Source organism: Sturnira hondurensis, unplaced genomic scaffold (genome assembly GCF_014824575.4).
Source record: "Sturnira hondurensis isolate 20B ecotype Veracruz unplaced genomic scaffold, ASM1482457v3 Scaffold0017338, whole genome shotgun sequence".
Taxonomy (NCBI): Eukaryota; Metazoa; Chordata; class Mammalia; order Chiroptera; family Phyllostomidae; genus Sturnira; species Sturnira hondurensis.
In genome coordinates this window covers 182,602-207,720 of record NW_028089969.1, presented here as the reverse complement: position 1 = coordinate 207,720, position 25,119 = coordinate 182,602, and the positions used below count along the sequence as shown (strand labels likewise).

General features: G+C 39.1%; 1 protein-coding gene and 1 pseudogene across 2 annotated transcripts in view; both read right to left on the bottom strand.

The window, feature by feature from the left end:
- GNAL (G protein subunit alpha L) overlaps window positions 1–25,119 on the bottom strand; it is a 174,250-nt gene that overhangs the window by 43,504 nt on the left and 105,627 nt on the right. For both annotated transcript variants that reach the window (XM_037067626.1, XM_037067627.1), the window contains one exon: window positions 2,247–2,344. In XM_037067626.1, coding sequence (XP_036923521.1) covers window positions 2,247–2,344 — 98 coding nt within the window. The remainder of the gene's footprint in view (window positions 1–2,246; window positions 2,345–25,119) is intronic.
- LOC119001972 (glutamine--fructose-6-phosphate aminotransferase [isomerizing] 1-like) lies at window positions 11,351–13,991 on the bottom strand (annotated as a pseudogene).

The window sequence follows — 25,119 nt, the reverse complement described above, 5'->3', positions numbered from 1 at the left end:
GTTCCTGCCATGAAACAAGTTACTTTAACAGGGTTTAGAATTACTCCCTTCATAGTAAGCGTTAAGGTTCAAAAATCAGTACTGTTGAGCAAAGCATTTAAGTGCCACCCAGAGATTTTCTCCACTCCTATACCCAAATCTAAACCAGCCTGGTTCTCGTGGACTTAATGATCCATCCAGCTGTGGAATGAAAAGAAATGTACCTACTAAATGACATAAGAGTAACCACAGCAGTATCTTTACAAATATAAACTTAAGGGCATGGCCAATATAAAAAGGCAAGTGTTCAAGGAACTGTTAAGCATGGCAGGAAATGAGAAATTTTAAATACTTTTCTGGTTAAGAAAAATTTTAGTTAGCAATAGTTTCTTTAGCATATGCAGTGGAAGCTCATTAAAACCTTTGGTGGTCACTTCGGGCAGTGTGGAGCAGGGCTGTGCTGCATCCCTATGTTTCACTACGCTCTTTAGAGCTGGGAATAGAGCTGCTGCCCATCAAATGCCCCCAGATCCGGGACGAGGATCGAGGTGTGGGGGTGTAGCCAGTTCTTGGTTGAGATCAGAGGGAGGTTAAGTAAATTTTACTAGCACCATCAGCCTTCCCCATCTCATCCCAGAGACCCTCTTCCCTCTTCTGGAAAACTCCCTCTCCCCACCCACTTCTTACATGTGATTTGAGGCCCTTTCTCTTGAAACCAACCTCTGAGGACTGAACTTCCTGGGTCCAGGACCCTCCTTTCTCTCAAAGCTCAAGTGTGTTCAATCATTTCCAAGGCTCTGTATACCATCAGAGGGCTGATAACTTCCACACCTGTATCACCAGTCTCACTGTGAGCCCCAGGCTCCAACCAGTTTTCTGCTTGAACTCTCCCCTTAGAAATCCCTTTGGCATCTCAAACTTAACTTCTCCAAATGGAAGCCTCGTTTCTTCCTCTGTTCTCCCATAAGCAACTTCTCCCAGTTTCTCCATATTAACACATGGCTCCATGACCCACTGCATTGTCATCCTTAATCCCCCTTTTCCTCTGCTGTTCTCACAGATTTGATCCACCACTTGACCCAAGGCAGCCCACAAGGGTCTATGCCTTCTGTTAATTCTTCATACAGTAGTCAGAGTGACCCTGACAACCTCATTCATGGAGCTATGGGCATTCATTGCATTTGGAAGAAAATCTAAGTTCCTTGGCATGGCCTTCAACACTTGGGAGGGTCAGGCAGCAGCAACCTTGTTCACCAGTTTATGGCTACTCCTCCAACACCTATCTGCTTCCACAGTGGCTTCCTGTCATGCCTGGGACACAACCAGTGCCTCCTCCTTGGGCCCTCGCCCATTGGTCCCTCTCAGTGCCAGTCACAAGGTGATGTCGTCTGATCGCCTATGGATGAGAAAGGGCTGGGGATGGCCACACAACTACTTTCTCCTTGAAATTGGTATTTACAGTACAGTTCCATTAGCTAGTTCCAAATATTATGAATTCTCAGGTTTTATGCTTATGGAATCTTTTCTATGTGTATGAATTTTTAGAATTTATGAACTAAAAATGTAAAAGTGCTGATTAATTGCTGCCCAAAGAGTCATATAAAACTAGCTAAATAATCTTTGTTATCAAAACAGCAAATATTTCCAGAACTTCTTGATTAATATTTTCCTGGGGGAAAATTATTCTCTAACAGTTATAGAATGAATCTAAAATATCAATAAACAATCAGCCAGCTTCAGCACCAAGGCCTTTTGTTTATTTTTTATTTTTCTTCATTACATTTTTCATCAAATATTTACTTATTATATTAAGTACCATCTACTTTCAAGGTCCTAATTTACTTCTGTGTATCATTTATTACTTTAAGTAAGAGCTTGGACTTGATTGTAGTTTTTGATATTATTTTAATTTGGGGTCCCTGCTACAAAATTAAAATAGAATAATATATATATGATTGCATTATAATTTCCAGATATGCTTATGACACCGTATAAACAAAAATGAATAGAACTGAAAACAAGGATCAGGATGAAATGAATACAACATGCTTCTGATTCTTCCCTGAAACAGTGATTCCTATTGGATTTTCAATTTTCCATCTACTAAATATGCTTCATTTTAAAAGCTGATTTCTATACTGAGATGGTAATTATTTGTTCCTTGCATTCAAAAGATGTCAGTAACCCTGGGAGTGCAGCACCAGCATGCATGCAATCATTCAGTCCTATCTTCAACGAGGCCTGGGCTTGGCCCAGAGCAGACTTACTATTGTGCGCAGTCAATCAGCTGGTATTCATTTGACCTTTCAAAGCATGCTTTCACGCCTTCATCATCCCAAAGTTTCTTCACATGATCAAAGAATTCCTAAAATTTGAAAATGTTATATATAAGAGAATGCGGGTGTTACAAACCTTTAAAAAGTTAAAAACAAACAAACAAAAAAAATTGCCCTCCAGAGTTTACAGGTAGCACATGTATTATTTTCTCTGTGAAAGTCTACTTCACACATAGTAAAATACAGATCTTGCATTCTGTGTAATGGAAAATGGATGCATATGTGTTATCATCATGAAAATTAACCTGTCAATCATCTTTATAGTTTCAGAAAGTTCCCCAAAATGAAACTGCAAGACAGAAGTTAATGACATTCATCAACCAGAGTACAACTAAATAACAATTTTAAAGTTTTTAGTATTCAATAATTTCAACTAGTGGAACTGCCACTTTAGCAATGAAAAAATGCCTATTTTATTGGTAAGTTTTGTTTCAGCTGCTTTAAATTTTTTATGTGAGTCATGATTATGAATAGACGTAGTTGAGCTGGTAGGTTAAAACTGCCCCAGAAGCATTAGGCACTTAAGAATGAGACCTTTAAAGTCACACTCTTTGTGGATAGTAATTTATTTGTTTTTGGCATTAAAGAATAAAAAAACTATAAGTTAAGTGTGAACTATGATTGTTGGTACACTCAAATCTGCACGAGCACAGTGCTTAGTTTCGTCCATTATAATAAAGAGCATACTTGAAGCAAAAACTTTCCTTATTGAAAAGTAAAAGGTGGCTTTAGGAATTCATATTGCCAAAATTACTCAAACTAACTTAATACTGTTATGAAAGCAAATTCCTATATATTAGTTAATTTTTCATAAGTATAAATTTCCATAAAACACTTTGTTACAATATTTACAACTCTTTCCACATCAGTCATTGGTCCCTCATGGCAACCCCAGAAGCACCCATTCCATCTTTGCATGGAAGTGTCTGGGGTTACCTGGCCAGAAAGCAGCTGAAGGCGGGGGTTTTTTTGGTATATTTTATTAATTATGTTATTAAAGTTGTACCATTTTTCTCCCCTTTATCACCCTCCACCCTGCAACCCCCTCCCCCTAGTTCATGTCCATGGGTCATACATATAAGTTCATTGGCTTCTCCATTTTTTGTACTATTCTTAACCTTCCCCTGTCTATTTTGTAGAAATTCCATAAATGGAATTAGAACCATTTATGCTTCTAATTCCCTGTACCTGTTCCTCATTCTCTCCCATCCCCACTGATAATCCTCCATGTGATCTCCATTTCTGTGATTCTGTTCCTGTTCTAGTTGTTTGCTTAGGTTTTCTTTTTGTTGTTGTTCAGTTGTTGATAGTTGTGGGTTTGTTGTCATTTTACTGTTCATGTTTTTTATCTTCTTTTTCTTAGATAAGTCCCTTTAGCATTTCATATAATAAGGGCTTGGTGAACTCCTCCAACTTGACCTTATATGGGAAGCACTTGATCTGCCCTTCCATCCTAAATGATAGCTTTGCTGGATAAGGTAATCTTGGATGAAGGTCCTTGGCTTTCATGACTTGGAATACTTCTTTCCAGCCCCTTCTTGCCTGTAAGATTTCTTTTGAGATATCAGCTGATAGTCTTATGGGAACTCCTTCGTAGGTAACTGTCTCCTTTTCTCTTGCTGCTTCTAAGATTCTCTACTTATCTTTAATCTTGGGTAATATAATTATGATGTGTCTCGGTGTGTACCTCCTTAGATCCAATTTCTTTGGGACTTTCTGAGCTCCCTGGACTTTGTAGAAGTCTATTTTCTTTATCAGATTAGGGAAGTTTTCCTTCATTTGTTTTTTCAAGTAAGTTTTCAGTTTCTCGCTCTTCCTCTTCTCCTTCTGGCATCCCTATGATTCAGATGTTGGAAGGTTTAAAGTTGTTCCAGAGGTTCCTAAGCCTCTCCTCATTTTTTTGAATTCTTGTTTCTTAAATCTGTTTTGGTTGAATGTTTTTTTCTTCCTTCTGCTCCAAACTGTTGATCTGAGTCCTCGTTTCCTTCCCTTCCCTGTTGGTTCCCTGTATATTTTTCTTTTTTTCATGTTGCATAACATTCACTTTTTCCTTTATTTTGGGACCATATTCAATAATTTCTGTGAGCATCCTGATCACCAGTGTTTTAAACTCTGCATCTGATAGGTTGGCTATCTACTCACTGCTTAGTTCTTTTTCTGGAGTTTTGATCTATTCTTTCCCTTGGACTACATTTCTTTGTCTTGGCGCACCTGTGACATTGTGAGGGGTGGAACCTTAGATATTTGCCAGGGCTAGGTAACCTACCTTGCTGAGATGTGGCATTGTATGTGGGGGAGAGGTCTGAGAGGGAATAATGCCACTTGCTTTGCTCTCAGACTGCTTTCAGTCACTTCCCCACTACCAAGAAGCAAATTGGGCCCTTTTGTTGCTAGTTTCCCATGTGTGGGTTTGTATATGTTCTAGGACTCCATGGGTCTTTCCAATGAACTCTCCTGGGAGGCTAGGAATTTCTCCTACTGCCACAACTCCCACAGGTTTAACAGCCAGAGGTTTTGAGGCTTTAGTTTCCTGGTGCTGGAATCCTGGGTTGTGAGGTCTGTCTCACTTCCCAGTTGTTCCTCCCAGCTTATCTGCACATGAATGTGGGACCACCTGGTCTGCCAGCTACCGCCCTGTCAGTGCATCCAGCAGCTGAGGTCTTTATGTTCATCACAGCTGCCACGATTCCTAAGAGTCAGCATGGAGTCTTTGGAGGAAAAAAAATTAAGAGTTGCTATTTTTCTTAGAGATTTACAATTCCAAACAAAGGTGTATCCAAGTATTGTGGGGTCTGATGATTATACAATTCAGGGCACTCTTTGTAAAATGAAACATATAATTAAGAATACAAATGAGATATAACACCTTGGAAGAAGGAGTAGGAGTGAGGGGCCCCAAGTTTAACCTTTATTATGTTCTAGTATGTCTAATTCTGACTTCCCAGAATAGGAACAGACTTTAAAGTTATGCCATATGTCTCTGTATCTGTTGTCTGTCAGTCTGTCTGTTACCATTATCAACAAATCCAAACTGGACAGTTAACAATGGACAATGTCCACACAGCTGAACCCCTCGGTTTATATTATCTCCCTAGATTTTTTTTTAAATCTTAGAGGGGAAGGGAAGGAGAGAGAGAGACAGAGAAATATCAATGTATGGTTGCCTCTCATTTGTCCCCTGCCGGGAACTGGGAACCGGGAACCGGGAACTGGCCTGCAACCCAGGCATGTGCCCTGACTGGGGAATCGAACCGCGATTGTGTGGTTTGCAGGCCCGCACGCAATCCACTGAGCTACACCAGCCAGGGCTATCTCCCTAGATTTTTGTTTCTTTTTGGAATCTCTCACTGCTACCTCATCAGCCTAGTGGAATTTGTAGGCTTCCTGAAAATATATTTCCTTCTAAGAGCCATGTGAAGACACATGCATGTACCACATTGCAAGAGAATACTCCATTCCGTTATTGTCGAGATGCTCCTGGCAGAGAGTGATAACCCCCAAGTCATTCTGGTATTTGGAATTGAGCCCCATTTTTCTCTCCTACTGCAAAACTCCAGTGTAGTGGTCCCTTGAGTAAAGTTCCTGACTGTCTTTAGTATCAGAATTATTTTTTCTTTAATAGTGTGAGCTAAAGCCTTTGAGACAGAATTACAGATGAGTGCTCGGCCAAAATTCAAGATACATGGTTTCTGGGGTACGTGTTGATAGGAGTAGTAAAACAGGAATTGTGGGCATTGTGATTTTATTTTATTTTTAAAAGATTTTATGATGTGAGAGAGAAACATTGATTGGTTGGTTGCCTCTCGCACATGCCCCATTCAGTGGAACCCACCCCCCCGCCCGGCCCCGGGCATATGCTTTGACAGGGAACTGAACCAGTGACCTCTGCAGGTTGATGCCCAACTGACTAGGCCACACAGGTCAGGGCTGGGCACTGCAATTTTATTTTATTTTATTTTTATTTTTATTTTTTAAATATTTTATTTATTTATCTTTAGAGGGGAAGGGAAGGAGAGAGGGAGAGAAATATCAATGTATGGTTGCCTCTTGTGCGTCCCCTGCTGGGAACTGGCCTGCAACCCAGGCATGTGCCCTGACGGAATCAAACCGTGATACTCTGGTTTGCAGGCCCGAACTCAATCCACTGAGCTACACCAGCCAGGGCAATTTTTTTTTTTTTTGGCACTGCGATTTTAAAACAGAAGCTTTGGACAATGCCAAGGAAACACCAAAGCAACAACAATCTATCTTTAACTCTCATGTTGGTGAACAAAGATGTTGAAGTAGAAGATAGCTGGGCCCCCTGGATTCTCAGTGTCTGCTTTTTAATGGGGTTTAAAGCTTCATGGAAAATTCCAGGGCTGCTGCTACTGTTGCTTCTTCACTGTTTTACTAAGAAAAACTTACAAAAGTAGAGAGAATGACTTCTCAGGCACTCATTTCTCAGCTTCCCTATTGATCAACACTCAGGCAATTTTCTTTTATCTGTATCTCATGCCCTTTCCCCCACCTTTGTTATTTGGTAGCAAATCTCCTAGAGAGCATTGTTTTATTTCAACATTATTTTGAAAAAATAAAGGTTTTTGAAAATCACAGCCAACATGCCACTACCTCAACTAAAAATACAGAAACAAGTGAAGAAATAATTCTGTAAAATCATTAAGTCAGTGCAGCTTTTCAGCTATAATTAAAAACTTGTCCAGAGCCAGGCTAGAATCCTCATACATTTGCTACAACAACTGGGAAATAAATATGAGGAGTAATTTTAGTATGCCTCAATTAGTAGCTAAGATGAATAATACCAAAAAAATAATTTGTGTTGTATGTGCATATGTCTGAAAAAAGTGATTCACAGTGAAATGTAATCTATTTTTGACATTTAAGAGTATATAGAAATTGAGAGCATAAAAGGAAATTACTAAGAGACATTACTTAATTTTTTCTGTATTACTGAATATGATACTCATCTCGACTTATTCATATATTTATCAAATAAAACGCATGAACATTTGTGTTACTTTTATTCAAAAAAGTTTGGATTGTGTTATAGAAAATATAATAGTATCAAATTTAAACCTACTTTTTAAAAAGCAAGGATTTAAATTTTACAGCATAATTTGGATTTTTAAGTAAAAAAAATTAAAAACACACATGCTGTCTTTATCACATGCTTTATATATAAAGCACACCCAAAACTAACTTGGAATTTGCAGGTTACAAGTGTTTGGAGATGTCTTGAAATTTGAGAAACAATTTTCTTCTTTTGCTTTTAAATTCTTCATAAATGCTCTAAAATGCAAATAAATGTATGCATGATAAGACACAGCAGAATAAAAATTATTGCATGATATCTCTGCTAGTATCATACAATAACATATCTTTTTACTTACACTGACACTTGAAGTATATTTTTATTTTTGAAATAAGAATCAAAGTGTGTTTCTCATCTCTTGAAATGAATGTTGTCCAGTGGTTTGGAGTGAAAGCTCCCCCCCCACACACAGGGCTCAGCAGAACTGCTTCCACTCAGTGCCTTGTCCTGAGGCTGGTGGAAACTGCCTCTGCACCGAGTATGAAAATGCTATTCCATAGGCTCATGGCACAACATTCTTTCTAGGACAACTCATGGATATTCTAATTCTAGCATCAGAGATCCTTTTTCACATTTCTTAAGCTATTGCTTTCTATATTTTATTATTAGTTTTTTTTAAAGATTTTATTTATTTATCTTTAGAGGGGAAGGGAAGGAGAGAGGGAGAGAAATATCAATGTATGGTTGCCTCTCGTGGGTCCCCTGCTGGGAACTGGCCTGCAACCCACGCATGTGCCCTGACTGGGAATTGAACCAAGATCCTTTGGTTTGCAGGCCCACGCCCAATCCACTGAGCTACACCAGCCAGGGCTTATTATTAGTTTTTAATCTTATGTTCCCTGTGACTTTTCTCCTGCACCTATTTACAACACTGAGTGGCGAAATCACATGTCAGGGTCATTCCTGGCATGGGTATAGGGCTTTGCATTATGCTCTGGGTACTAACTTCACTTCCATTTCCATATAACTTACTCTCTTGTTCCTAGCTGCATTCCCTTGTATTCTCTGAAATTGTTTTTTTCTGAATAAAGGTATTTTATTAACTTGTTTCATTACTTTTTCAGCAGTACTAAATCTTTTCAGGAACAAACTGAAGCATAAATAAATGTTTAACCTATCTTTTCATTGGAACACAGTGAAGAATACCCACTATTATAATCAAATGGACCTTAAAAATAGGCAGTTTCAGGTCAGTGGCCATTTAACTGAATTTTCTAAAGCTCAAGTTTAGGTTTGATTCATTTAAAATACACCTACTCCATTTTATCCCTTGGATAACAGAATGATTTAATAGATTTCTATGATTTTTCTTTTTAAGATATCAGGTGGATATCAAGTTAAAAGTCTGGGTGGGATCTGTCATGCCTAGTAACACTATGATTATGTTATTTATAATCTCTCTCCACCCTCAATCTAATTTAATACAGTATGTCTACAATTTTATTTAGGAGCAGCTTTTGGAAATGTGCTAAAAAGAAACCCCAAACCAACTAATTCAAAACCAGTAGCAGTCCCCACATCCACATCTTTCCTAGCATGAAGCATGACAGGAATCTCAACAAGTAAGCTACAGGAAATAAGGTCACACCTAGCATTTACCCAGTGCCCACCACGTTCAGGCACTGTTTTCTAAGGGTGTTAAATACATGCTATCATTTATGTCTCAGACAAATCCCATTTTACAAAATGAAAATGATTAAGGATATTTTCTGTTTGCTCAAGCTTCCTTAACTAGGAAGTGGACAAACCTGGATTCAGAAGCGTGCTTTGAGGCCAGCTAGCTTCCTCATTCTCTGGTCTATGGCAGTTGCTTGTGCTGGAGAGACCAGTGGGGACAAATATAAATTTATAATGAACACAATCCTCCTCTGTTTTTTTTCCCTTAGGACAGCCTAGATGAACTATTCTTTGGATCAGTTAAAACAGCTTTATGAGCCCTGACCAGCGTGGCTCAGGTTCTATTCTGGGTCATGGCACATGCCTAGGTTGTGGGCCGGATCCCCTGGTTAGGGCGCATGCAAGAGGCAACTCATGGAGGTTTTTATCACACAACAGTTATTCTTTTCCTTTCTTTCTCCTCCCTTCTCCTCTCTTTAAAAATAAATTTAAAAATCTTAAACAAACAAACAACTTTATGGGGTATATTTTACATACCATAAATTCACCCATTTACACAGTCATGCCACCATCAACACAACCAAGTTTTAGAGTACCTCCATCACCCCCTCACCTTTTTCGGAGCTAAGCTCTGCTCCCACCGATGGTCCTAGGCACTGTTAACTTACTTCTGTCTCTATAGTTTTGTCTATGTCATACAAATACAATGATACAGTCTTTTTTGTCTGGCTTTTTTCACTTTGCCTGATATTTTGAAATTTATTTATATTTGAAGTTTGTTCCTTTTTTATAAATTTCAGTTCATTTTATCATGTTTCATAGAGGTTGCAGTTTCTTACAAACTGAAGGTGAGACACTCCACCAGCAAAAAGATTATGACTTACTTTATTGCAATACTTGCTTTACTATGATGGGCTGGAACCAAACCTGCAATATCTCCCAGGTATGTCTGTACTAAATTTGATGCAATCCTTCATTAATCTCACTGCAAAACATATAGCTTTTCCTAAGCCTTGCCCACCAATAGAGTCAAATGATTAGTCAAAAGACTTGCAAATCTTCCAAACTGGCATGAAGGTACTAGTTTTATACAAGGCAGTGAAGGGGAAGTTAAAGTTAACTACAGGAAATTCTTTTTTGGGACAAAGTAGAAGAGAATTCTCAATATATCAATATTGATTTAATTTGAGGCATTTGATGGCAACTCTATGTGGGAATTTCAAAGAAAAAGATAAAACATGTCATTCAGCAGTGGTTAAAAAACTACAGATACAAGGAAATAAAAACCACTTTTAGGACATGAAAAAACATAGCTGGATATTCAATGTATATATATTCCAACTGCGAACTTAAAATCATATTGTCAGTTGTCCAAAGCAGCTTGAATTTAAAGTATATAGTATGAAATTGTACAAATATTTTCTGTTAAGGGCTGAAAAAAAAAACAGTGAACTACTATACTATTTAGCTTCCCAAACTACCTTTACCTACAGACAACAAGCAACAAGTTTGAGAGACTAAGGTCAACCTGCCTTAGGTGGAAATCCCATCAAGAAAAGCTTCAGTTTTAAGGTACACAAATTTCAAAGTAAATCATAGTATCTTCTCTTTATATATAACAGCAAAACCTTAACTAAATGACCAAGTAACAGAGTGACCATTGCTACTGGCTTTAGATCTTCCACTAAATGCACTACTCTTTTATTGGTCTGAATGAATAGAAGCATGGTAAAATAAATGCCACTTACTTTTAAAACACACAGTCCTCTCAGACTGAAGTGGAGGGTACAAGAAATCCAACCCCCAACACCCTTTACAGAAAACAAGAGCTAAATCTATTGGAATAGATTTATTCCAATAGATAACTTCCAATCTATTGGAAGAGCTAATGGAATATAGATTCCATTTTTCTAACCCCCCAAATTACTGGAAAAATATGAGGTAATTTCACATAAATCACAAATTGAGTGGAAAAATTATTAGTGATATATAAAGAAGAATTTACTTAAAAAAAAAAAGACTTAAAGGGCCCTGGCTGGTGTAGCTCAGTAGATTGAGTGTGGGCCTGTGAACCACACAATCGCGGTTCAATTCCCAGTCAGGGCACATGCCTGTTTTGCAGGCCAGTTCCCAGCAGGGGACCCATAAGAGGCAACCATACATTGATATTTCTCTCCCTCTCTCCTTCCCTTCCCCTCTAAAGATAAATAAATAAAATCTTTAAAAAAAGTAATTAAAAAAGACTTAAAGGAGTGATATTTTAAATCAGAATTCCAAATACATAGATGTTTTACATTGCTTAATCACCCAGACTTTCAGATGCTCCTTATTCTACAGTTACCAATTTGGCAAGGTTGAGGAAAGTCAGCATCATAGCCTCTAAGCCATCAACCATAAGGGCATCAAGCAAAGAATGCCCTGCAAGCAGTCCACTGAGTGGGGCACCTGATTGTACCTTTTGTGTTCTTAACGGTCTCAGTTCCTTCCTACCACAAATTTCCACTGGGCGTCCCTGCCTATCAGCCACCCGAAGAAGAGCACTCTGGCACTTGGCTCAAGTGTGGTCTCACATGATGATCATTACGACAGGCATCAACTTATCCACCAAAGCCAAGGGTCATGTTTCAATTCACCAGCGAGAATGACTTCAGAGTGTGATTTCTTTGATGCTTAGTGTCCCTTCAAGACAAGTAGTGTAATGATAGCCACGTTCCATTATCAAGACTGAAATCTGGTGATAAAGTTCTGTTGCCAGTTTCTGAATTTCATCATCCATGCTTCCTGAATCAAATTGGGCAGCTGCTTCAATCCAAGCATGATCTCTTGATATCTCTCCTGCACGGAGATCTTGTCATCACACATCATAAGGGCAAACATCACCAGGGATACAGACCAGCTGGTGTAAGCCTTTGTTCTGGCCATGCCAATCTCAGGCTGAGGACTAGTGTGCACTGCCCACAGTGTTTGTGGTCCCCACAGTCACAGCTCCTCTCTTAACACAGTACCAAAGACCCATCAGGGTAAATGCTATCTCACTTTGTTGACTAATGAAAAAGCAAAAATCATATTGAAAAACTGATGTTTCTATCCAGGGAATCACTGAATAGAAACCACCATCACAGGCTACTCAGTCAGCATTTTGAGAACTGGCCGTGTTGCTACACTAGCATGATAGTTGTCCCACAAGCAATAAAAATCAGAAGCTGGCCCTGGCTGGTGTGGCACTTAGTTCATAGGACTGAGTGCCAGTCTGTGAACTGAAAGATCATGGGTTTGATTCCCTGCCAGAGCACATAACTGGGTTGCAATCCAGACCCCCAGTAGGGGGTGTGTGAGAGGCAACTGATGGATGTTTCTCTCCCTCTCTTTCTCTCACTTCCCCTCTCTCTAAAAATAAAAAAGAATAAAAAGCCGGCATCTCTGGACCTCCTTCAAATGACCCAAATTCACAGTAGAGTCATCAAAGCTGACTTCCTCTCATTGTGTTCACAATTGACTCTGGCTGCTCAAAAATTTTCTTTTGCATAAATAAACTGAAGTTGCCCTTCATAATTTGCTGGAGTTCCATTTGGGGGGTTTGCAGAGTTCTCCCAGGGTGATTTCTTTGACTTTAGTTTAATTCAATGGATAGAAAGATAGCCATATACCACCTCAGCGAGATAATCATCTTCAAGAAAGTCGATTGATGTGTTCCATGACAGCACTTGCATCAGAAGCCAAGTAACACCGCCAATGCTTTTTCTTCAAAGGGGAAAAAGCAAAGTTGTGCTGTTGGTTGGAGTGCTAGGGGAATCTGTGCACATTGTCCAAGATGGTGGCAGGGAGAGGTTCTCGCCTTGAGTACACTGAAAGCTAGAAATATGAATGGATATGACCCAACCACCCCCCCCCGTCCCCGGAAAAGCCAGAAATATAAATGGGTAGGGCTCGAGGCTCTGAAAGTTATAAAAATGAATACATAGGGCCCTGAGCACAGAAAAACTAGAATGCTGAGTGGATAGAGCCTAAACCCAAAAGCTAGAAAGATAATTGGATTAGGAAAAAAGCCTGCCCTTCCCTATACCTGTAAGAACCTTGGGCTTGAGCAGGGAGATGGAGATAGTGTTTGAGATGGGAGTCCAGCATTGTCCCAGGTTGTGGGGCACATGAATAAACCTCTTTTCCTTTTGCACCACCACTTGCCTCATGAGTTCGGCTTTTTGTGGTAACAGGCCACCGAACATCCATTAAAAAATTTTTTTTTCAGTAACAAGACTGAAGTTTCTTTCTTATTTTTACTCGTTCGGTTGTATATTGGAATTTGATGAACAGAGTTTATGTTCACTTCATACAACAATCAGTAGAGTGCTATCTCATCTTGTGTCAACTGCTTCACCAGGAAAATGAACACTTTGATTAAACAGGAGTGCAAAAGTACCTCCCAATTGTTGGCTAGCTCTTTCCACCAAGGGGGTAGAACTGCTGTCTTGACTTTCCTGATTGCCATACATGTACTTAACAAGTTTGGCGATTATCTTTGTGTCTGTTTCAGCTTCAAAGTCATAGCCTTTGCTTTCCAAAGACTTTTTCGAGTTTTTGTGGTTGGTGATGATTCCACTGTGAATAAGAATAAGTTCATTATTTTTATCATAGTGTTGAGGATGGCCATTGATTAGGACTGGGTTTGCCATGTGTTGCCCAATGGTTATGAGCTCTTCCAAGGTGTACATCAAATTTTATAAACACATCCATACACCCTGTTGTTTGTGAACTTTTTCATCCAGTGCTTTTACTTTGCTTTTCTTTTTAATGAGCTGGATTTTGCAGGCACTGACTTCCCAGGCTTTTTCATTGCCTCCATCAACTCTCACACCAGCAGAATCATATATTTTGTATTCCAGTCTCGGAAGGCCTTTGACTAGGGCCTCCAAGATTTCTCCTCTTGTGCAAGGGACATGGTAGTTTAAGTCAGCAAATATATTGCACATGATGCAGAAGGCATGATCCACAAGGCAAGTGGTGAGCAGCTGGCCAGGCCGGGAGCAGACTTGAACCTGCGGGGCTATCTGAGGGCTTGGGGTCCAGTTTGTTCCTCTTTTAAAAAATTGCTGAGCTCTATTCTATTGTACAGATAAAGCGCAATTTGTTTATTCATTCACCAGTGCCACCATTGTTTATTCCTAGCACCACCATTGATGGACATTTGGGTTAATAGTTTTTGACTATTATGAATAATGCTGCTAGGAATATATGTATACCAGTCTTTGTATGAACTTTTGTTTTCATTTCTCTTCGAAGGAGTGGAATTGCTGGGTTAAATGGTAGGTGAATATTTAACTTTAAAACACTGCTATACTGTTTTCCAAAGTGGCTATTCTAGTTTATATTGTCAAGGGTTCTAATTTTTCCACATCCTCACCAATACTTGATTTTGTCAGTGTTATTAATTACTCTAATTACTAGAGTAACTTACTCTAGTGGGTGTGTAGTTGACATCTCATTGCCCTAATGAGGGTGGACATCTCATGTGATTGTGGGCTACTTGCATAACTTCTTTTGAAGTGTCTTGTCAAATATTTTGCCCATTAAAATGGGTTGTATGTCTTTTTATTATTGAGTTTAATTATTTTTTTAATTTTAAAGTTACAAATGACATTCAATATTATTTTATATTAGCTTCAGATGTATAACATAGGCTAGATATTTATATAGCTTACACAGTAATCCTCTGAGTAAGTCTACTGCATACCTGGCATCATACATAGTTACAATATTACTGCCTATATTCCCTGTGCTGTACTTTATATTCCTGTTGAGTTTTATTTTTTATAAGACCAAGAAATTAATTCATTAATCAATTATTTTTATCCTCACCTGAGGACATTTTTTCATTGCTTTTAGAAAGAGAAGAAGGGAGAGAGCAATCAATGCAAGAGAGAAGCATTGACTGGTTGCCTCCTTGGACTGGGGATTGAACCCACAGCCTCAGTTATGTGTCCTGGCAATCAGACCTGCAATTTTTGGTTACAGTGATGATGCTCCAAACAATTGAGCTACACCAGCCAGGGCAACTAAGAGATTTAAAAAACTGAATTCAAGTCCTTTGTCAACTATAGGTTTTTCAAATATCTTTTCCCAATTGTAGCTTGCATTTTAATTTTTTATAATATATTTTATTGATTATGCCATTACAGTTGTCCCATTTCCCCCCTTCATTCCACTATACCCTGTACACCCCTCCCACCCACATTCCTCCCCTTTAGTTCATGTTGATGTGTCATAAATTCTTTGTTTCTTCATTTCCCACACTACTCTTACCCTCCCTGTCTATTTTCTCCCCACCGTCTATGCTACTTATTCTCTGTACCTTCTCCCCCACTCTCCTCCTCCCACTCCCCTGTTGCTAACCCTCCATGTGATCTCCATTTCTGTGGCTCCACTCCTGATAGGGCTGTCAGCTTAGTTTGCTTTTGTTTTAGGTGTGGTTGTTAATAACTGTGAGTTTGCTATCCTTTCACTGTTCATATTTTTATCTTCTTTTTCTTAGATAAGTCCCTTTAACATTTCATATAATAAGAACTTGGTGATGATGAACTCCTTTAACTTGACCTTATCTGGGAAGCACTTGATCTGTCCTTCCATTATAAATGAAAACTGCTGGATAGAGCAATCTTGGATGTAGGTCTTTGCCTTTCATGACTTCAAATACTTCTTTCCAGACCCTTCTTGCCTGTAAGGTCTCTTTTGAGAAATCAGCTGACAGTCTGATGGGAACTCCTTTGTAGGTGACTGTCCCCTCATCTCTTGCTGCTTCTAGAATTTTCTCCTTCATTTTAATGTTGGCTGATGTAATTATGATGTGCCTTGGTGTGTTCCTTCTTGGGTCCAACTTCTTTGGGACTCTCCGAGCTTCCTGGACATCCTGGAAGTCTATTTCCTTTGCCAGACTGGGGAAGTTCTCCTTTATTATTTGTTCAAATAAGTTTTCCACATGTTGCTCTTCCTCTTCCCCTTGGGGTACCCCTATAATTTGGGTGTTGGAATGTTTAAAGATGTCCTGGAGGCTCCTAAGCCTCTCCTCATTTTTTTGAATTCTTGTTTCTTCATTCTTTTCTGTTTGGTTACTTCCTTCTTCCTTCTGGTCCACTTCATTGATTTGAGTCCCAGTTTCCTTTCCATTGCTATTGGTTCCCTGTGCATTTTCCTTCATTTCACTTATTGTAGCCTTCATTTTTTCATTTATTTTTTGACTAAAATCAACCAATTCTGTGAGCATCTTGATCAGCAGTATTTTGAACTGTGCATCTGATAGGTTGGCTATCTCTTGGTTGCTTAAAAGTATTGGCTCTGGAGCTTTGATTTATACTTCTGTTTGAGCCATAAGGTTTTGGTCAGGTCGCACCTGTTATGTCTGAGTGGTGAAGCCTTAGGTGTTCACCAGGGCGGGGCAACCCAGTTGGGTTTTGATGCTGTGTGTGGGGGTCAGAGAGGGAACAATGGTGCTTGCTCTGCTCTTGTTTGGATTTCAATCCCCTCTGCTGCTTCCCACAAGCAAATTGGGCCCTTCTGATGCTGGTTCCTGGGTGGGTGGGCTTTCTAGGATGTGTACGTTCTAGGACCCTGTGGGTCTCTCCAGAGAATTCTCCTGTGAGGCTGGGAGGCTTTCCCAGTACCTCAAGCCCCACAAGTATTTTCAACTGGTGCTTTTAGGCTTTATTTCCCATCTTTTGGGCCCTGGGTTGCTCAGTTTGTCTCACTGCCAGTTTTTTGCCTGGTTTATAGGCAAAATGTGTGAGAATGTGTGACCACAGTCGGCGAGAGAATGTGTGACCATGGTCAGCGAACCGCGTTGCTTGCTCTGCTCGTTTCCTCCCTGCGTCCAAAGTATGCTAGCCCTGTGCCACCTGTGTACCCAGGTCTTCCAGCCAGCACCTTTTCCTGCCTAGACCCCTCTCTGTCGGCTGCCAATTTCGCCCCCTTACCAGTCTGGATGAATGGTTGTCGGACTTAGGTACAGTTCACCTTTCTGTCCTTTCTGGTTGTATTTTTGTTTCTAAATCTTTGTTGTCCTTAATTTTGGTTGTGCGAGGAGGCACAGTGTTTCTACCTATGCCTCCACCTTGACCGGAAGTCACATTTTAATTTTCTTAAGAATCTTTTGTTGAGCAAAGAATTAGCATTATAGCATTTAATTATAGCATTGAATTTTGCTATATTCAATTAATCAATTTTTTCTTTTACCACTTATGCTTCTTGTGTGTGTTCTTTCAGCTTCTTTCAAAAGTTTTATAGTTCTTACATTTAGGTCTAAGATCCATTTGAGTTAATTTTGGGGGATGGTGTGAAGAAAACTTTGTTTCACATTTTTCCATAAGGCTATCCAAATTTCTCACTACATTCGCAGAAAAGACTATTTTTTCTCCATTGAATTACCTTAACACCATTGTTGAAAATGACAATACACATGCGCGTCTGTTCCTGGACCCTCAATTCTGTTCCACTGATCTATATGTTTATTCTCATTTCACAGTGTCATGATTATTATAACTTTATAGTAAGTCTTACAATGAGTGATGTTAAGTCCTCCAACTTTGTTCTTTTCCAACTTTATTTTGGCTGTTCTAGGTCTTTTGAATTTCCACATACATTTTGGAATTAGCTTATTGATTTCTATTTAAAAAAGTCTGTTGGTGTTGTGACTGAGATTGCATTGAATCTATAGGTCATTTTGGGAAGAAATTCCATCTTAACAAAGATGGAAAACTCAAAGATGAGTTTCTAATCCATTAACATGATATATGTGTTTATTTGTGACTTACTTAAATTCTCTCAATAACATTTTGCAATTTTCAGTGTACAGTCATTTGCTAATTTGTTTCTAAGTAGTTTCTTTGGATGTTATGTTAAATGTACATGTTTCTTAAATTTTATTTTTAGATTTTTTCATTGTTAACACATAGAAATATAATTAATTTTTACATCTGATCTTGTGTCCTGTAACCTTGTTAATGTCACTTATTAGTTTTAGTGGCTTTCCATTCCTTTGCTTATAGCTGTGCACAGAAATAGTTACCTACATAGTCCTGGCCTCTCTCTGTTTCTCTCCCAAAAGCATGACCCTGTGAGGCCTGGGGCAGACTCAGAATTCTTTGTGGTTCCAAAGTGCAGAAGAGTGAAGCCAAAGGGACCTCCACTGCCACCATGGGAAAGTTTCATGGTTTCTGCTGCTTTTATACTTTTTTAAAAGATACAATAAGATTTATCTAGAGAGTCTATCTTTTATTTCTAAATTGTAATCTCACAAAACAACTGTGGTAAGTATAAAGCTGTAGTAATCTATCCTACAGTGGTGGGAACATAATTTTCCTCAAGTATTATTTTTCCAAAAAATTAATTTTTTAGTTTTTGATTTTTCCTTTCACAATACTCCCACTCTTATACCTCAGATTCACTCTGTAAAATCCCAATTCTCTGAGAAAACTGTGCACTTAGGGCATGCCAAAGACTTATAAGAGAAACTTATTTGTGTGGGAACAGGAATAAAATAATTTGGTGTTTTCATTAGGGACTCAAAAGAATCACGACTTTATTCTTTGCTTCCAGACAAGTTTCTATCAAGTTATCTGACAAAAATTCTCTTTGGAACATCAAGCTTGAATTACATAATACTTAGAGGCATTATTCTTGGTCTTCTTAGTCACTCTGAATCCTTTTTGTTTCATGTGCTGAGAGGTAAGATGGAGAGAAAAGCCCCTCTTTTGGGGAATAAGGTTACATGAAAGCAAATGTCTTTAGAAGTGAGTTTGCTATACTGACAATGGCATATTTCTTAGGAAAATTTTAGTATAAAATTTTCTATAATAAATCCATAGTAAAAGTGTATAAGCAGAGCCATAAAACAATATTTATGGTTTGAGCATGGATGTTGGTATCTGAGGGCCTGGCCTCAAATCCCATCTGGGAAATCTGATTGCTGAGATTCAGTTTCCTCCTTTGCTCCTGTAGGATATAGGCTCCACGAGGAGTTTGTCTTTTCTGTCTACTGCTGTGTGCACAGCATCTAGAATTATGCCTAGCAGGTAAACATTCAATGGGTATTTTTGGATTGGATGGATTCTGTGAATGGATGGGAAGTTTTAATCAAGAGAATCCCAGAGCTCTGCTTCAGGAACATGAATGTGGGTTAGAGACATATACCACTAATACAATGAGACCAGTCTAAAAACACTGTGAAGAGACATGTTTTGGAAGAGGTGACAAATTAAATTTAGATAAGTTGGGTGACTGGTGGAATGATCAGGGACATGTGTGGGAGGGAGTTACAAATGGAGGACTGGAATTCAGGACAGGGTTGAAACTGGAGATGGGATAAATTTGGGGAAGAATCAATAGAAAGGCTTCTGATTAAAGTCACAGTGCTGTATGAACTTGCCAAGGTTGAGAGGTAGTGAAAAAAGCAGAGAATGACAAGAACAGGATCATACAGAACAACTAAATTTGGGCGATTAGAGGGATGGAGGAAGAGGAGTGTGAGGAGAAGAAATGAAAATGCACAGTGAAACGATAATCAGGAAGTACATATGGGGGCGGAGCAATGTTGGAGGTGGAATTTAGCTATATTATCGAGGTGCAAATAGAATCCATGACTAACGCAGAGGTGTATAGAAAAGGTACTTTGAATGAGTTCACTTACTCCAATGAGAACTAGAAGCAATTTCCATGGGCTATCCATGACACAAGAAACCTCATAAACAGAATGGTTTCAGTTTTTACTCTTTCAATCTTTTAGGGCCAAATAATAGAACAGTGGGAAGGAACAGGATTTTAAAGGGAAATCCATAAGAAGTGTTATCTTTATTTTATCAGGTTTTTTCTAACTTGACTCTATCAGAAAAATGACATTGTCCTGGCAAATGATTTATCAAGAGGGAATAAATTAAGGCATCTGACAGGTTACAGGAAGAAAAAATATTTTTCTTCTAATCTTTAGCCAAACCCAACTTTCTTCTGAGCACAAGAAAAGTGTTCCCCTGTTTTCAGGGAAAGAAGTAACCAAGTGCATATTTGAAAAACCTTTGAAAATGTAAAACCTATGTATAATGGTTACGTATTACGTGATCATTGCTATGATTGTTCTAAGGACCTGCCTGGGATCACTTATCTGAACAGTATCTCCTCTTCTCTGCCATGGAGCACCTTCCTCAAAAGAATCTCCTACTTAAAGATGGTGGAGAAGGGCAGTTCCAGCACTTCTCTTGGATGTGTAATGGACATCTTAAACTCAACATGGCCAGAGGTGAACTGCTGATCCCTCCAAACCTGCCCTGTCTACAGCTTTCACATCTCTGCTGATGGCAACTTTGTTTTTCCAGTTGCTCAGACCAAGCCATGAAGCCATGTTAATGCTCCTCTTTCTCTAACAGGACACATCTAATCCATCACAATGACTCCACTTTCAAACTGTATCCAGAGTTGACTATTTCACCACCTGCATGGTCTCTCATCACCTAAATTACTACAACGGCCTCCTAACCTGTCTTTCCCCTTCCAACCTACAGCACTTCTGGAACTACAGCCAGGATGGTGCTGCTACAGTATAGTGCAGCTAAGGTCCTTCCTGTGCTCAACACCTCATATGGGGCCCCATTCACTCAGAGTCCCTATAATGACTACAAGACCCTATTTCTTTGGTACCCCTCTCTCCATAACCTTCCTAGCATCATGGCAACATTCTCCTCCTGCTCACTGTTCCAGCCACACTGGCTTCCTGCTGTTCCCCGAACCCGCAGCGTGCTTCCCCCTGAGGCAGTGCCTTAGCACTGCTTCTCCAGCTGCCTAGAATATCTGTCCTGCTCCTGCTTTGCTCACATCAGTGCTCTCCTTAAACCCCCCTTCTCAATGAGATTCTCTCCGGCCAGCCTCAGTAACACTGCCATCCTTTCCTCCTCCATCCCAGGCCCCTCAGTCTGCCTTGGTTGGTCTTGTCTCTACAATGCTTAGCACTTCCTAAAGTACTTTGTACTTAATTTGTTCCTTATGTTCTATGTATTCTCTGTATTCCTTGCTAGACTGTAAGCCCCACAAGGGCAGACATCTTCATGTTTTGTTCCCTGATGTATATCAAGCACTTAATATAGTCCTTGACACATTCTAAGAGCTCAATGCATATTTGTTTCATGTGTGAGTGGATGAATAAACTTTTCTAGGAAGTCCTCTTTTGTCACACTGCTTTCTACCTTCTTTATTCCCCACATTCACCTCCACACCAAAGTTTATGCTCATTAACAGTTGAAAATTTGCATACATTAATTGTTAGTAATTTTGAATAGATAAGACGCTGGTTTGTGTCTACACGTGGGTTTTATATTCAGATGTTTAAAGGCATGTTTGACATGCAGAGACATGTGGGTACACACGGCTTGCAGTGTGTGGACCGCCCACCTGTGACTAAAGGCACATTAGGAATCCCAACAGCTCTGTGAACATTCTCCTGTCTGCCAAGATCCTGTGAACCTGTCCGGCCTTGAATAGACAGGTTACTGTCGCAGCACAATAACTTTTCTGGAATCCAAGAACATCATTATCTTCAGGAAGTCATAAATAATTCATGCTATTGATAATGTATTGACTAGCACATGTAAAAAGAGCTTCCTGTTTTGATAGACTGGAGCTGAGACAAACACCTCCCACATGAGAGCCTTGCCTGGCTGTGTTGCTGCACCTTTCGCCAGTCTGGTCTGCCTGGCCTTTCCCTGGAATGACTTGTGATGGTCATTACTGTCATTTAGGCAGCTCTCTCTGTGCCCTGAGGATTATTTTTAAAAGATTTTATTGATTTATTTTTAGAGAGAGGAGAAGGGAAGGAGAAAGAGGGAGAGGAACATCCACTGGTTGCCTCTCCTACATGCCCCTACGGGGAACCGAACCCACAGCCCAGGCATGTGACCTGACCAGGAATTGAACTAGTCACCCCTTGCTTTGCGGGCTAATGCTCAACCAATTGAGCCACAATGATCAGGGTGTGCCCTGAGTGTTTTAATTCACGTCCATGTGATTTGGCAAAGTATAATTCTACTTTGGCCTGAGGGACATTCTACCAAGGCAGTGACTTCTTTCTTTCCTGTGGCTTCTGCCAGGATTAATGTCTCCTCTTCCTTCACTAAAGATTGTTTATACATGACACCTCCCCAGAATATCCATCAAGAGCCCTTTATTTTCTGATTATGAATGATAATCCAAAGATAATAAGCAGCACACATGTTCAGTTATCACCTCAATTTATACTTCTACGCAGCTATCACATTAACTCCACAGGACCCTAAAATAATCAGCCTTACTGAAAGGTTTTGTTGGACACATGCTATCTGTCATTTTATTCATCTATCCACTTACCTATCATCTACCTATCATGTATATATTTATGCTTGATATAGATACATGGAGATAAGGATGAATACACATACACATATATTTGTTATAATTGTTAAGGCTGTTGATCTATAAGGGAAAAATCAAAACATTGGATATTGGATTCAATTTTAAAAATAAAGCAAATAGCCCTGGCTGGTGTGGCTCAGTGGATTGAGTGTCAGTCTGCAATCCAAAAGGTCACCGGTTTGATTCCCAGTCAGGGGACATGCCTGGGTTGTGGGCCAGATTCCCCAGTGTGAGGCATGAGAGGCAACCACACATTGATGATTCTCTCCCTCTTGTTCTCCCTCATTTCCCCTCTGTCTAAGAATAAATAAAATCTTTAAAAAATAAAAATAAAGCAAATAACAATAATAATAATGCAAAACAGTTTATTCTTGTATTATTTATTAATTATTATATTATTTTTCTATGAATAACCGTGTGAACCCACTTTTGCCCCACCCTGTATGTTTCTCATAAAAAATGGAATTTACTCATTTAGGTTATAACATTTACACTAGTGCTGTGTGATTAACTTACTAATGTTTCTCCTCTCTCTCCAGCTCTGTGTAATGATATCAGTTCACAGCTTGTTCAAAATGCTGGAACTTTGGGTTTTGCCTCTCTTCATGTGGGCCTGTTTGCAAGAAATATGTACTAGATTCTGACAGCATCATCTGTAAACTCAAAAGAAAGCTTGTGTCTTTGACAACACTGTCCAAGAGAGTTATGAAGGATACTAAATAATCAAGTAATTCAAGAGATGAAACTTTTTTAAACTGTAAAGAATTTTTTTTTCTGACTGCAAAGAGCAATTAAAATTAGGTCAGTCCAAAAAAGTGATATAGCAATATAAATCAAAAGCCTTAACAATGATGTCTCTTTAAGCAGTTCTATTAGGAATTTAGCCTAACAGGAAAGTCAGAGAGTTGCAGAAAGCTACATATCTATGCAGTATTATATATAATAGCAAAAAATTGAATTTCTACAGTAGGCACTTTGTTAAATGAGTAATGGGATACCAAACAATGACTACTAAGTAAAAATGTTTCTAGTAAGTTTAAAAGGCAGGTTTTAAATCAGTGGCTATGTTAAGATCCCAATGGGATAAACAAATGGATATGCTTGTCTATAAGATGCTGGAAGGTATCATCAAAGGTTTGAAGTATTTATTTCAGGGGTGGGGTGGAACCAGAAAAGAATTTTATTTTCTTTCATAATACTTTTTTGTATTAAACATTTTTTTAAATTCTGCAATTACATCTGTATTCTGGTGTCACATTAAATGACATATTGTTAGTGCCCAGAGGTCACCTCTCATTGGCTTTCTGATTATATGCTCATGTCTAAATAGGTGGCATGTCTATGTAAAATTAATTAATGGGAAAGAAAGGAATGGTCATTTTCCTCTAAGGCAGCAACATTCTTTTTTCACGGCAATGCTCTGGTGTCTATTAGTTGACCCTAGCTTTGAACAACCTCACAGCTGAGGCCCCATTCCTGCAGGAACCAGACGCTAGTGTCCCTAGTCACCTGGAGCTGATGAAATGGGAATTGTTTTATTTTAACCCTAACCCATGAGGGAGACCATTTCTCCTTAGAGAAGGCTGTTCTCCTTACCAAAATCATTTAATGAGATCCAAAGGACCCATGTGGAAGCCAGGTCTCCAACAGAGGGCCACTCTTCTCAGCCTTGGGACTAAAGCGTCAGGAACAATAGGCCAGGCCAGTAGCAGCCGAGTTCCTCTGTTATCCAGGTCTTAACACAGACAGGTGTCCCAGACATGCAGACAGAGGGCTCGAACCATACACTAAGTTTCAAGGAAATACGTGTCTAACAAGATCTAAACTTGCCTCATAATGGAATTGACATTATTTTAAGTACAATGCCTTTCATTACATCTGCTCTTATGTCACTGTCCTTAAGTCTGTCATGTAGCGTGACTGACACTCGGTCAAAATGCATTATTTATAAATTATTTTAATCTGTATTTCACTAAACATAATTTGATAAAGTTAATTTTTCCTGAGATGGGTACAAACATTGTTTATGTGTGTCTTTAACATTTTAAAAAAATTGAAGTGAAATTCACCTAATATAAGACTAATCATCTTAAAGTGTACAATTGTCATGAATATATTCGCAATGTTTAACCACCAGTTTTATTTAGTTCCACAACATTTCATTGGTCCAGAAGAAAATTTCGTGCCCATTGAACAGTAAATCTCCATTTTTTCCTCCTCCCACCACCTCAATACCAGGCAACCAGTGATCAGCTTTCTTTCTCCATGGATGGAGACAATTCCTGTCAATTCCATTTTTCATATAACTGGAACCACACAGTACTCAGTGTGTGTGTCTTGTTTCTTTCACTCAGCATAATGTCTTGAAGCTGCATCCATGTTGTAGCATATAGGAGTACTTTATTCCTTTTTGGGGCTGAGTAATGCTCCTTTGTATTATATGCCACATTTTATTTATTTCTTCATCTATGGACATTTGAATTTTTCCCACATTTTGGCTATTGTGAGTAACACTGCTATCAACATCAGTTTACAGGTACCTGTTCAATTTCCTGCTTTCAATTATTTGGAATTGCTGAGTCACATGGTGGTTTTATGTTTAACCTTTTGAGAAACCACCAAATTGTTTTTCATACTGGCTGTACCATTATTTTCTATTCTCACCAGCAGTTTATGTGG